The sequence below is a fragment of the Engystomops pustulosus genome, chromosome 4 (assembly GCF_040894005.1).
Source record: "Engystomops pustulosus chromosome 4, aEngPut4.maternal, whole genome shotgun sequence".
NCBI lineage: Eukaryota > Metazoa > Chordata > Amphibia > Anura > Leptodactylidae > Engystomops > Engystomops pustulosus.
Window position 1 is genome coordinate 140,968,010 of NC_092414.1, and position 13,574 is coordinate 140,981,583.

Genomic DNA, 13,574 nt, shown 5'->3' on the forward strand with positions numbered 1-13,574 from the left:
GTCAACAGGCAATGTTTTCCTTATCCTATCCTGGAAAACATATTTTCATATCTCCCAGGATTCTCCTTGGCAATTTCCCATGTTATCATATATATATTAACTTACAATGGGTTCTCTTATAGTAAAATACTTTTACTTAAAGGGGTATTCCAGGAATCAGCATAATTCATATACAAATGGGTACTCAAAATATAAGCTAATGCGTATTATTTCAAATTTTGCTCCCCTAAGCAGAAAATGCTGTGTTACATCATCACTGGGAGTAGAGCATAAGAGAGAGGAGGAGTTACTGAGAACTTAAGGATCATGAAACTTGTAGTTTCCAGTGGCGGCCATCTTGATGATAACTCTGCATACTTTAGAGAGGCCATAAAATTTAGTACATCATTAGTCAAACTATCTAAGCTCCATTTTGTGACTAATGACATTGAGTTTTGTTACATTCATTTATTTATAGAGTTATGTGTTTTTGTATCAGATATTCATATTCCCGGAATACCCCTTCAACCTCCAGAACGCTTGCATTCCTTGATCCTCCTTTTCATTCATTTAGGCGGTCTATATTTTGGGAGAAGAAGTTTTCAGTTTGCAGATGACATTATTTCCTAATGCAACAGAAGGTGCTGCATATACAGATATGTCTGCTGTAGACGGCAACATTATGCTTCGGGTGGGCTGTATCCACATTGTCTATTTACACAGATTTCTAATGTCTCTCTTGGTGAGTAAAATATTTTTTTCTGCTATCTAATGTTACAGTACTGTAGAGTTAGAAGAACCTCTACAATTACTATAACCATTGATGTGGATGGAATAAGTTTTATCAGCATTTAAAACTCATATTTAAGACTGAAGTCTTTATATGATTATGCAATTATTTAAAGGAGTTATTTTAGAATCTGATTTCAATATACATTCAAGTTCTATATGATATGCTATCAAATGTAATTCATTGCCTATAACCCTTTCAGATGTCCTCCTATGGTTCTGTCTCACATAAATGGTATGTATGTGCTGCTGAAACCAGGATTATGCCTCATAGTCTGTTGGACATAACTTTATTGTTTACCATGCTGAACCATGGAGTTGCTATATTATAATCAAAGTGATCCTGTCACTGGCAAAATGCAGTGTGATCTGTAGCTACCATGTTGTAGAGTATGAGGAGCTGAGAAGACATACTGTTTGTGGGAAACATTCTGTATAACATGTCTTTTATTCACGTAGGTCTTTGCTCATTAAATGCTTATAAGTAATCTATTGTCACAGTTGTGGTCCTATCAGTGATTTACATCTGCCTTAAAGGGGTATTTTGATGAAGACAAGTTTTTTATATGTACTCTGGATAACAAAATAACAGATTCTTGAATTTGCTGTTATTAACAAAAATACTGTATTTCACATATGTAAGTCCAATCTGTCTCTATCAGTCCTGGTGTACACAGTTGCCCCTAGACACTACCCTGTAACTTCTGACTTGAGGGTCGGGCCGCCATCTTGGATTTGTATGTGACAGCTTGGAGCTGAGATTTCTGTCTTTCTGCTCTGAGCCACTCCTCCTACATGGAGCTCAGAGACTCTCACTGATCACTTCCTGCCTGCAAATCCCGAGCAGAGAGAAACTACAAACTATAAGGAGTCAGGAAATAAGTGATCAGGGGACTGGCACATATCTGTGAGATGTACACAGCTAAAAGTGTAAACAGTGTAAAAGTGTGTCAGCCTCTGTGTAATCTCCTCCATCTCATGGATCTCTCATCTGTCTCATCACTCTTTCTATATGTCAGTGTGTTAGTACAATGTCAGAAGCCGGATGAAATTGTATATACACCAGTACACTGATAAATTAAGCACGTGTCACACCACAGAACTAGATGGATAATAACGTGTCTACTTAGAGAGACCCTGCCCACATCCTGGGATTTTGCCCGGAGCAGTCTAGGGAGTGATAGTAGCTAAAAGAGCAATAAAATTGAGTAAAATTCAGAAATAAGTGGTTAAATGATCTTTATTCTGTTAACATCACTAGGGGATTAAAATGTGAGAATTTTCTTTCATGGAAAACCCCTTTAATTGTGCACATTTTGTACATGGCTTGGGTTACTGCTTCTAAGCAGAAAACAAGCTGAAATAATAGTCAAAATCACAAGTTATAGCAAGTATTTTTTTCTACAAAGCCATCAGTTTGTTCGTCTCATGCTGCTCTATAACATGCCAACTGCAGATTTACACTATGTACTATGATCAAATTAAGAAAACTTTATCAATGTGTTCATAATTATTATTAAATCATGTAATTTTTATTGGAATGCCAGAAACAATTTCTTGCTTTTAAGTCACAATTATGTTGATTATATCTATGACATAAATGGAGTTCGATTCCTGAACTAGGAATGTTTTTTTTCTCCTCAGAATTTCCTGAACACATTCCAAACCGCTAAAGAGGCCGTAACCTCTGCCACTGCCCAAGCTGCAGAAAAAGCAGCATATAGCATGAAGGACTTGGCACAGAAAAGCTTCCGGCTTTCCATGGACATAAACCTCAAAGCTCCTGTTATCTACATACCTCAGTCTTCTACCTCTACCAATGTTGTTGTTGCCGATTTAGGTTTAATAACAGTCCAAAACAAGTTTTCTTTAATTCCTGAAGTAAATTCTCCGTTACCTCCGGTTATTGATAAAATGGACATTCAACTTACCGAGCTCAAGCTATCAAGGTCTGATTGTCCTGTTTTACTTGTTATAATCAATGTTGCTTAGAGTTTCTGCCGCAGCAAACTGCAAGACTATTGACTATTTCAGAAGGCTGACATGGCAGATTCTGTGAAATACATTATTCATTATTTTTGTGTTTGCTTAAAGCTTAAACCTGTAGCTACCCTGGTGCAGAAACATATCTTGTTTAATAAAAGTAAGGACCTTGGGAAAGCTGGGTGAGGACTGACTGTCTACATAAACACATTACACAGAGCTTCCTGAACTGTCCAGACAGGACTTATCAACCTGAGCTGGATGACTTGTACACAGCAGCTGGAGCAGTACTTAATTGGGGTAAGAGGAGAAGCGCTGGAGCAGCCACAGGAGAGACAGAGCCTCATTATCATTTTATAATTGTTGGTTCAGCAAAACCACTCAGTTCAGGGATTAAACAAGATATGTTTCTGCATCAGTGTAACTACAGCAAGGTCTGTTTGGTTCACAATGCACAAAAGCAAATTGTTAGATTTCCTCTAAAGGGTTTTTCTCTGAATACTCAGGAGACAGTAGAAGCAGCGGATGAAATATACCTTTGGCCATAGTGACATACATTATGTGTATGTGGGGGAATGCTGTAGCTTACTGTATTTTATCCCGATGTACATATACCTTTTGACTATTTTACTGGTTTAGAATCAGAGCCTGTGCAGTCACAGTGATAGCCTCTAGATAAGCAGAGAAAAGGAGCTTTACTAGGACAAATTAGCATCAGAACCCCCAACGGTGGTAGAAGAGGGATAAAAGACTGTTTTTACATATGTCCATTTATTAACACTGGCCAAACTAGGCCAAGTGGGAAAATTGCATAAACCTTTACCAAAATATTTTCTAAATGTGTACACTATCAATCTATCACCATTTTCCAGATAAAGCGGTAGAATATGCATGTAATATTGCAAAGTTTCTTCTGCAGCTCCATATGCATTTTGCCTTTAGCTGACACAATTCTTCCCTTTATTATGACATTAGGATTGTGTTTCTAGGTAAACAACTTTATACAATTTATAGTCAGGAATTGAGCTCTATGTTAAAAATCACATTTTACACTGCAATTTGAACATTGGATTTCTCCAGTTCTGCTTCACCTATAAACACAATATTATAGTAAAGGACAGTGTCATAACTTGAAGCTGATGGACCCCAGTGCAAAGTCTATGCAAGGCCCCTGACTATAATGTATGGTATATAGTACTAGTCTTCTCATATGGGAAATTGACACCTTATGGGCCCCCTAAACCACTTGGGCCCAGTTGCGACAGCACCCACTGCACCCCCTCAAGTTACCCCCCTGGTAAAGGATCATTGGAAACATATTTCCCAGTGTTCCCAGTGTAGATTACCCCTCCCTGCCCCATCCCCAAACAGTCATTACCTAACTCTGGAATGCAGCCTTTGCTAAGCTCCAATCGTGCTGACTGCGGCATTTAAATTCCTTTGTCGGGTTACCCCTAGTGATCGACCACCCCCAACGTTTAGCACCCCCCAGCTGCTTTTGGGGGCTGCTAAACTTTGTTATGGCTGCACATGGTTCCAGTCTGTAAGATCCTGTCATACATAGGCTGACAGTGATAATACCCTGCAGTACTGATGTATTGCAGAGTGTTATAATGAACAAGCAGTCCCACTGCATGTAAGTGCACGGTTTGCGGCACAATTTTTACGTTAAATCCCGCGGTTAGTTCCGAATCCGTCGGATCGTCCGACGGCCCGCCCCCGATTTGTGTGGTATTTACGCTGGCGCGATTGCGACTAAAACCGTTTTCGTGGGACATTTATTGCCTACTAAATACCTGTCCCAGTGGCGCGATCCCCGAAAACGTCGGAAAACCCAACAGAAATGCGGCCGCGGGACCCTTAGTAAATAAGCCCCTGAATCTTTATAACCTGCACAACAAATGCCATAAATAAGTCCAAAAATATGTGATATTTATCTTGTTGCACAAAAAATGCAATAAAAAGTGATCAAAAAAACCAACCTACTTCAAAATAGTACTGTTGTACTAGTACTAGTACAGCATGTTCCACAAAAAATAGGCCTTCAAGGAAAAGTGTTATTCTTCTTGGAAAACGGTGATACATAAACTTTAGATTTTTCCCTACGTTAGGTTTTCAGCAAAATTTATAAAACGTAAAAAAAAAGATAGAAATGTGGTATCCTCCTAATCATACTGATCCATAGAATGACAGTAACATGTTTATTAGGCTATTCAGTGAACATCAAAAAAAATCTAAAATCTTTCACAGAATGAATATATTTCTTAACCCCTCCCCAAAACATGAGTTAATACATTTTTATCAATATTGTGTAGCCATTATAGTATAACAGAAAAATGCAATTTATCCTGCAAGCAAATAAGCCCTCACATGGCCGCAGTAGTGGAAAAATGAATATTTTATAGCTACCATATCTAAAAATGATTTACATCTTATAGGGAAAAAGTGGCTACTGCATGGCTCTCCTTCCCTTCTGCACCCACTGTGCACCCATACAACAAGTAACAATTGGTAGGAATGTGGGAGGGTGATGCTCTGCACAATAATGACGCTTTTTTTTTTTTTTTTGTGTAAAAAGCATTGTGATACTTCCCAGGTATCATATTGCACCCAACATAATGGTATTCGTGCAATCCTAAATAGTATGTATTGTGAAGTTATTAATGTATATATAGTAATACGTTTTTATTAATTCTGCATTTGCCTCTATAAATATAAAATGTTCCTGTTGATGAGCGAGCACTAAAATGCTCGGGTGCTCGTTATTCGATACGAGCTTTTCCCGATGCTCGGGTGCTCGTATCGAATAACGAACCCCATTAAAGTCAATGGGAGACCCGAGCATTTTTTTAGTAAAAGAGAACATTAAAAGTACAGTGGATAATACAATATTCCAGATGTTTACTGATGTTTTGCTTGTAAGAACACATTGAAATAACACTATTCTTCACTTTCCAGGTGTCCGCGCGTGTCTCCCGCTAAGTTAGGAGATGTTCGGAACATCTGGAATGTGAAGAATAGTGTTCTTTCAATGTGTTGTGCACTTAAATGGTCCTGTTTTCACTGTTTTAATTCTATTCTTCACATTGCAGGTGTGTACGCGTGTCTTCCGTGCGTGCGGAGATACGCACGCACACCTGCAAAGTGAAGAATAGAATTAAAACATTAAAAACGGTGAACACAGGACCATTTAAGTGCAGAACACATTGAAAGAACACTATTCTTCACAATCCAGATGTTCGTGCATATCTCCTAACTTAGCGGGAGACACGCGCGAACACCTGCAAAGTGAAGAATAGTGTTATTTCAATGTGTTTTTACAAGGAAAACATCTGTACACATGTGTAATGTGTCATTCTTCACTGTAAACACTGTTCTTCACTTTCTTTTATTAATTTAATGCTCGATCTCAAGCCGGCGAGATACTCGTCCGAGTAACGAGCCGGTCCGAGTATGCTAATACTCGACCGAACAGTATACTCGGACGAGTATACTCGCTCATCTCTATTCCTGTTGTATTTTGACCAGAGGAGAGAAGGTTGCAAATTGTAAACTGAATACTTTGTTGCAGGACAATCATTCAGAATGGATCTCCTCAACCAGAGCTAGAGCTATTGCAGCCTGTTAATCTCCTTGTTTCTGTACAGAGAAATCTGTCTTCATCTTGGTATTCCCAGATACCAGCCATTCAGATTGATGGAGACCTGAAGCCCATGGAGGTATAATAACTGGTGGTCCTTTTATTGAACTAGAAAGAAATTGTCAGATGCTTCTGTTGTAGTAATAGAAAAAAGAATTGATATAGAAATAAATGTTGATAATCAGAAGATACACCGCCATTGTCTATAATTTAAAAAAGTCACCCTGCAACAATGTGAAGGCATCCAATGTGTTAATTGTATTCCCTGTACTCCAGCATACCACACCTTTTTAAGCACTTAATGTTATTTATGTGTTGCTTGGTGTGTAATATATTATTACTCATTTTTTCTAGATTGCCTTGAGCCAAGATGACCTCACCATTTTAATGGGTGTCCTTTTTGAGAACCTTGCTGAATCTCCATCACTTCCAAGTGCGCCCCCAAAATCTGAAGATGTTCAAAGAGTTATAAGAGAGACAAACATGTCTATGCAACAAACAGGTACAGTCAAATACGTAATTGTTTAAAAATTCAAATGCCATATATACTTGAGTAGCGGCTGCATTCCCCACCCTAGGCTTATACTCTAGTCTAGTCAATAGGTTTTCCCAGTTTTTGTGGTAAAACTAGGTACCTTGGCTTATACTCGAGTATATACGATAATCCTGTGAATATGCAATCATTGTCCAGAATTTGATTATGGCCTCATCTTTATATACCCCTTTTTATATTCATAATTTAGCTGTTCATACATGGGTGAAATCACTAAATACCTCTATATCTATGGCTGGTCATACCACTGAGCATTTCAACATGGTTTGACATGGTATATTTAGAGAAACTCTCAGACTCTCGCACTTAGTTTACCTTTCTTAAAAACATGGCATGGCATTAAAAAAGAAATGTCAAAGAAATGAAAAGGATTTCAAGCTACTACAATTTCCCCATACTGCAGAATCTCTTTTATGTTCTAATCCCTACGTGCTTATTACTTATTGCATGTCATTATTTGTTTCCGATATTTATGCTCCTTGCACAATAAATTGTAATTCTTTTGTCATTTTGGTAGGAAAAAAAGACTGTGAAGTTAGTCAAGATTCTGGTAATGAGGCGATTGCTGTAACTCTGAAGTTTGGTTTTAATTTTGAATCCTTGTCAATTGTACTCTACAATAATGATAATAGTAAGGTGGGTGCAGGTTATATTATTGTCTTATGTCTGAGCTTTTTACTTACACTTTAATGAACATTGATAACAGATTACATAAAAAAATGATGTGTATTACATGTCCACAAACTGCTCCACTTGTCCAAGCTCTGAGGCACAGCTGCAATTATATTTCCAGTTCTCGATAGTTTCCCCCAGACCTGCAAGTGATTTTATGGTTACCGATCTCCAGAGGGACAATGTTATAGCTAGCATTTATGGCATATTTAGTGGATAAGCAAAATACACTTAAAGGGGTATTCTCATTCGGGCATTCACATTCCGTTTCATATCTGCCATATATAAATGTTTCTTCAATAAGATGTTATTAAAAATAATGTATCTGTGTGAAGATAATTTCTCATATATGTCGTCACATGGTCCCTTAGAAACAAGACTGACTCCTTGGATACAACCACCTCTGCTGGACTGATTGCACAAGGAAACAAAAGGTTTTTGTATATTTAATGTCCAGGAATGGTCAGTCAGGGCTCAATACTGCTTGTCGGCCATTGCTGCCAAAATGTGAGGCGGTCACATCCGAGGAAGCTATCTCGTTTCTAAGGGACAACATGACTACATTTATGAGAAATTATCTTCACACAAGAACATTTTTTTTAATAACATCTAATTGAAGGAATGTTTACATATGGCAAATTAATTAAATTAAAATGTAAAAGAGTTTTTATTCATATTGGGCATATACAGAGCTGGTGAAATCTGTGTCTGTAATAATTTTGGCTGCAGCAGGTATTTGAAGGGCTGTGGAGTTTGTGACTGGGATAGCTTGAAATTTGAGGATGTGTTACTGCTTTATCCTAGGTGGCTTCGGAATGGCTTCATAATGAAAACTTGCGAATGGGAGAATTGAGGCTAGATCTGTTATCATCCTCAGGACAGATGAGTGCAGATGGATCAATGGATTTTTCTTTTCATCTGAAAACATGCACTCTCGATGATCTTAGAGAGGGAGTAACCAGGGTCACATCCAGGTCTGTGGATTCACGGTCATTCTCTGTAGTTGCTTTTAGCTTTCTTTAGTTTAAATATACAGTGATGGAAATAAGTGTTTGATCCCAGGATCTATTTTGCACGTTCCCCACCTGCAAAGAGTGGAAAGGTCTGTAATTTTTATTGTAGATAGACTTCAACTGTGAGAGACAGAAAAAAAAATTTCTGAAAAAAATCCAGAAAATCACATTGTATGATTTTTAAATGAATAATAAGTAATTGATCCCCTACCAATGAGCAGAAATTTTGTCTCGATGTGCTGTTAGGTTTTTTTTTTTAAGAAGCTCCTCCTACTCTGCACTTATTACCTGTATTAACCCCTTCGCATTGCAGCCTTTTTTCGTTCATATTTTGCTCTCCACCTTCGAAAAATCGATAACATTTTTGTTTTTCAGTGTACAGAGATGTGTAAAGGTTATTTTCTTCGCAACGTTATTTATTATTCCATGCTGTGTACCGGGAAGCTGGGGAAAAATTCCAAATGCGGCTAGATTGGCGAATAAACGCATTGGAGTCCCTTTCTTGTGGTCTCAGTTTTTACGAATTTCACTGTGCACTACAAATGATTTGTCTACTTTATTATATGGTTCGGTACCATCATGGAGATGCCAAATTTATATAGGTTTTATTGTGTTTTAATGCATTTTAACATTTAGACAGTGCGGAGTTGGACTAGATAGTCTTATTCTGCACCAGATTCATATACATGTATGGTGCTGGGTGATAAACTACTACTGGTGCAGTATAGGACTTTATAGTCATACTCTGCACCTCCTTTTATTTGGCTTACTTTACCCCAGTAAATTAGGTCAAAATTCTGTGGGGTCAGCAGTACTTTTCGGGCACAGACCTTTTTTTGATGCAAGGCCACACTTCCTTACTACAGGTCCCCTTTGTAGAGCTAATCGTAGGAGAGCTAGAAAACTGCTTTTATAATATTATATAATGTGGTGCAGAGAGTTTCTTTTAGTGCAATCTAAGACAGAATTCGGTCATAGACTGATTAATAAATCTCCCCCAATGTATATGAAAAAAGTTTTTTCTCCCTTCACCATGACAGCACCCACCATCACCAGAGAGAGGTGTCTGTACCCAAGGACAGGAAACACTGAAAGCTCCATGCATCCGACCATGCCTTAGTATGGTTTCCTGTCCCTGAGAGACCCTAGAGAGCCAGTCTAGGGGCGCCTTAGGGGCCAGGTTTACCGGAGCCGTAAGCTTGCAGGGTAGTGGAGCAGGATATCGCTCCCCATTGCCCCATTACTGGCAGTTGACGCAGAGAGGCTGCACATTGAAAAGAGGACCTCACACAGTAGTCTCTGTGTGTTTCTACACTCCCAGCTAGCCCACAGGATTTTGCCTGCAGTAAGGACTGTTGCTGACCTGTTCCTGCTGGTTCTGCTCTCGGGTGCAGAGATGTTTCTGCTGCCTATCCTCTCTTTTTGGCCATGAGTTCGGTTAAAAGGGGAGATGTATCGGACGCCGCTAAGGACAACTCTGCGTTATGTTACGGGTTGGTCTTTGTGGTGGTGAGTAGTGGTACAGGACCTTGTAGCTCTATTAGAATCTATGCACACCTTCATCCAGCAGGAGGTTGGAAGATCAGTAAGTACCTCTAACAAGGTCCCCGGACTCCCCGTCTACCTCATGGAGATAGAAGAGGAAAAAGAACCATCATGTTCCAGGGATTAGGAGAAAGAAGAAGGAAGGTGTTCTCTGTACCCAAACATCTTTCGTCCCTCATAAAAGCATAGTGGAAAAGACCAGAAAAAAAGATATTTGTACCCAGAGCAGTTAAAATAAAATATCCCTTTGCTGAAAAAGATGTGGAACACTGGGTTAAGGCCCCTAAAGCGGATATAGCAATATCTAAAGTGTCTAAAAAAAGCTGTACTTCCTTTAGAAGATTCAGCGGTTCTAAAGGACCCAAGGGCTTCCTCCTCGGCTTTCAAACCAAGCATTGTGGCTACTTGTCCATGCTAATGTGGTTAACCCACTTGGAAGAAAAAGTTAAAAAAGGGATTCCATGAGATCAGCTCCGAGTAGACATCACTACAGCCCAAAAATCCTCAGCGTTTCTGGCAGAAGCTTCTGTTTCCATCTCAGCTAGAAAGGCACTATGGCTTAAAGGTTGGAGTAGTGATTTAGCCTCAAAGAATCACCTCTGTAACATCCCCTGTGAAGGTGAATTCTTATTTGGTACCAACTGGGACAAGATCCTTGAAAAGGCCACAGACCGTAAAAGAGGATTTCCGGATGCCAGCTCTCAAGAGAGGTTTTTTCATCCCTCCCATAAGTTCAGTCTCAATCATAGAGTATCAGAAAAAAGTATTCAGACGGAAGAAGCATTAAGAGAAAGGTTTCATGTTTGGGCGCTCAAAGAAAAGAAATTAAGCCAAAGAATCACTTGGATTTATAACAGAATGGGAGAAAATCTCAGGAAGCAAGTGGGCCCTAAGTATTATCAGGGTTAATCTTTAAGTCAATTCCCCCACCACGATTCAAGATTACTAAGGGTCTAGGGAAAATAGGTCAGGAATCTTGAATCTGAAGACTGAGATCTTGTCTCTGTTAGCCAAGAACAATTTAAGGGAAGTTCCGTCGGCTTTGGGTTTTACTTGACTCTGTATTATATAAAGAAGCCGGATAGTTCATGAAAAACAATAATTAATTTAAGGCACTCAACAAATTTCTCAAGATAGAGAAATTCAATATGGAATCCCTCTGGACTACTATAAACCTCATTTGCCCGGATTGCTACATAGCATTGATAGACCTTTTGGATGCCTACTATCACATCCCGATTCACCCAGAATCTCCCATGTATCTGAGGGTAGCCGTTTGGATAAAAGGAGTCCTAGTCCATCTCCAGTTCCAGGCCTTGCTGTTTGGGGTAGCAGTAGCCCCAAGAGTTCTTTTTTTTTTTACAAAACTGGTTTCCGAAATGGCTTCTTATACAAGGAAGGAACAGGGAGCTTTTGTTCCATACCTCAGCAACTTCCTGATGATAGGGAAGTCGGAAGACGCAGTAAAACTATGGTTATCCAAGGTTCAGGGGACATTAGAATGTCTAGTTTGGTTACTTAATACCCAAAAGTTATCCCTAACACCAGCAAAGTCAAAGATCTTCCTGGGGTTCAACTAGGCTCTTTCTGGCAAAGATCATTTTCACCAGACAAAATGATAGATAAGCTCCAGAAGACCGTTTGGTCTTTGCGTCAGAACTGTCTCCGTTTAGAAGGAACGGGATGACTCTGAGGTCTGTTCACTTCGGCAATCCCAGCATTCCCTTGGGCTCAGCTTCACACTTGACCCCTGCAGCTATTCATGCTAAAGAAGTGGGATGGTTAGGACTCCAGCCTGGACCACACCTAAAGTTATGTCTTCCTCACAAAGTTTGGACTCCCTTCTCTGGTTGCAGGATTCAAATCTCCTCAGAGGAGTTCCATGGAGACGACAGAAGACAATATCATTCGTGACAGATGCCAGTCACTGGGGTTGGGGAGAACATCTGGAAAGTCAGGTGCTGCAAGGCCGTTGGGATCCGCACATACTGGACAGATATTCAAACTTCAGGGAGCTGTGTGCTATCCAAGAAGCCCTGAAAGCATCCTTAACTCTTGTCCAGGGGGGGGATCTAAAGATCCTCTTGGACAATGTATCAGTAGTGGCTTTCATAAACCGCCGCTTGTACCAGAAGCCAATCACTGATGAATCTGCACCTAAGTTCCATATCAGCAGTACACATAAGAGGAGAAGACAACAGTTGAACCAAGGGGAATGATGCCTCAACAAGGTAGTATTGGATGACTTGTCTATGGGGGTCTCCAGGGATCACATAAGAAAACAGACAGGTTACTATACAGACAACTTAATAAAGTTTTGAAATCCCTAACATCGGTTCGGATAAGTGGCTGACTATCAAGGCAGTATTTTTAGTGGCCATCGCATACACCATTATCGTGTAAAGCCCCTTACATTCAGATCCTGGATGATAGGATAGTGTTGCCTGCTTTTCTTCCAAAAGTAGCATTGAAACTGTATAGATCACAGGAAATTAGGTTACCTCCTTTTTCTGCTGATCCAGATTCAGACAAGGAGAAGGAGATACTTGGATAGGTCAGTAAAGGGGGGGGGGGCAATCGGATAACCTATTTGTACTTTAGGGAGGAAATAAAATGGGTAAAAGGTTCTATTTCCAGGGTCTACTCCTCTTTGACCAAATTTAATGAGGTGTCTGTGAGTCCGATAAGCCAGGCAGCAACCTGGTCTTCACCACACACCTTTTTCAAGCTCCATAGATTAGATGTGGCAGGTGCACATGACCTGCCACATCGCAGGGTGCTTTCTTCGGTGATCCCTCCCTAATTCTTCTCTGTTATTCTCTCCGATAATGGTGCTGTCGTGGTTAAGGGGGAAATCGGTAATTATTTACAGGTAATTGTATTTCCTGGAACCACGACAGCACCATAGGATTACCCTCCCTTCTTCTTCTGGGTAAGGTTCCCTTACTATTGTCTCTCCTTATTTGTCTTTCACGGGTGTAGCAAAAAAAGGAGTAGAGATGTAGTGTAAATAGTTGCATACATGTGTTCTAATTAAATGTTAAGTCTCATACAGCAGCGATGGCGAACAGACGGCACGCAAAGCCATTTCTGTTGGCACTCATACCATCGCTGGTAAGCCTCTGCCCGTAAAAATTTGTCTATGCGAGCGACGGAACTATGCGCCGCTCCATAGACAGAACCGCAGAGTTTTTGCGCATGCGCGGTAACTTGGGAAGCGCTGAAAGTTTCAGTCGCTCCCATAGAAACCGCGCATGCGCAGTAATTATCCCGGCCCGCACCGCTCTGCTCCCTCCTGGTTCGCTCCGCTCTGCTCTGGCCCCGTAGCCCCCCTCTCCTCCGCTCCGTAGCCCCCCTCTCCTCCGCTCCGTAGCCCCCCTCTCCACCGAAACGTAGCCCC

At 40.2% G+C, this 13,574-nt stretch overlaps 1 protein-coding gene across 5 annotated transcripts in view; it reads left to right on the forward strand.

Moving 5' to 3' along the window:
* Positions 1-13,574, forward strand: part of VPS13C (vacuolar protein sorting 13 homolog C) — a 228,727-nt gene that overhangs the window by 147,393 nt on the left and 67,760 nt on the right. For all 5 annotated transcript variants that reach the window (XM_072147788.1, XM_072147784.1, XM_072147785.1 and 2 more), the window contains 6 exons: positions 554-721; positions 2,413-2,717; positions 6,323-6,470; positions 6,746-6,893; positions 7,462-7,580; positions 8,421-8,590. In XM_072147788.1, coding sequence (XP_072003889.1) covers positions 554-721; positions 2,413-2,717; positions 6,323-6,470; positions 6,746-6,893; positions 7,462-7,580; positions 8,421-8,590 — 1,058 coding nt within the window. The remainder of the gene's footprint in view (positions 1-553; positions 722-2,412; positions 2,718-6,322; positions 6,471-6,745; positions 6,894-7,461; positions 7,581-8,420; positions 8,591-13,574) is intronic.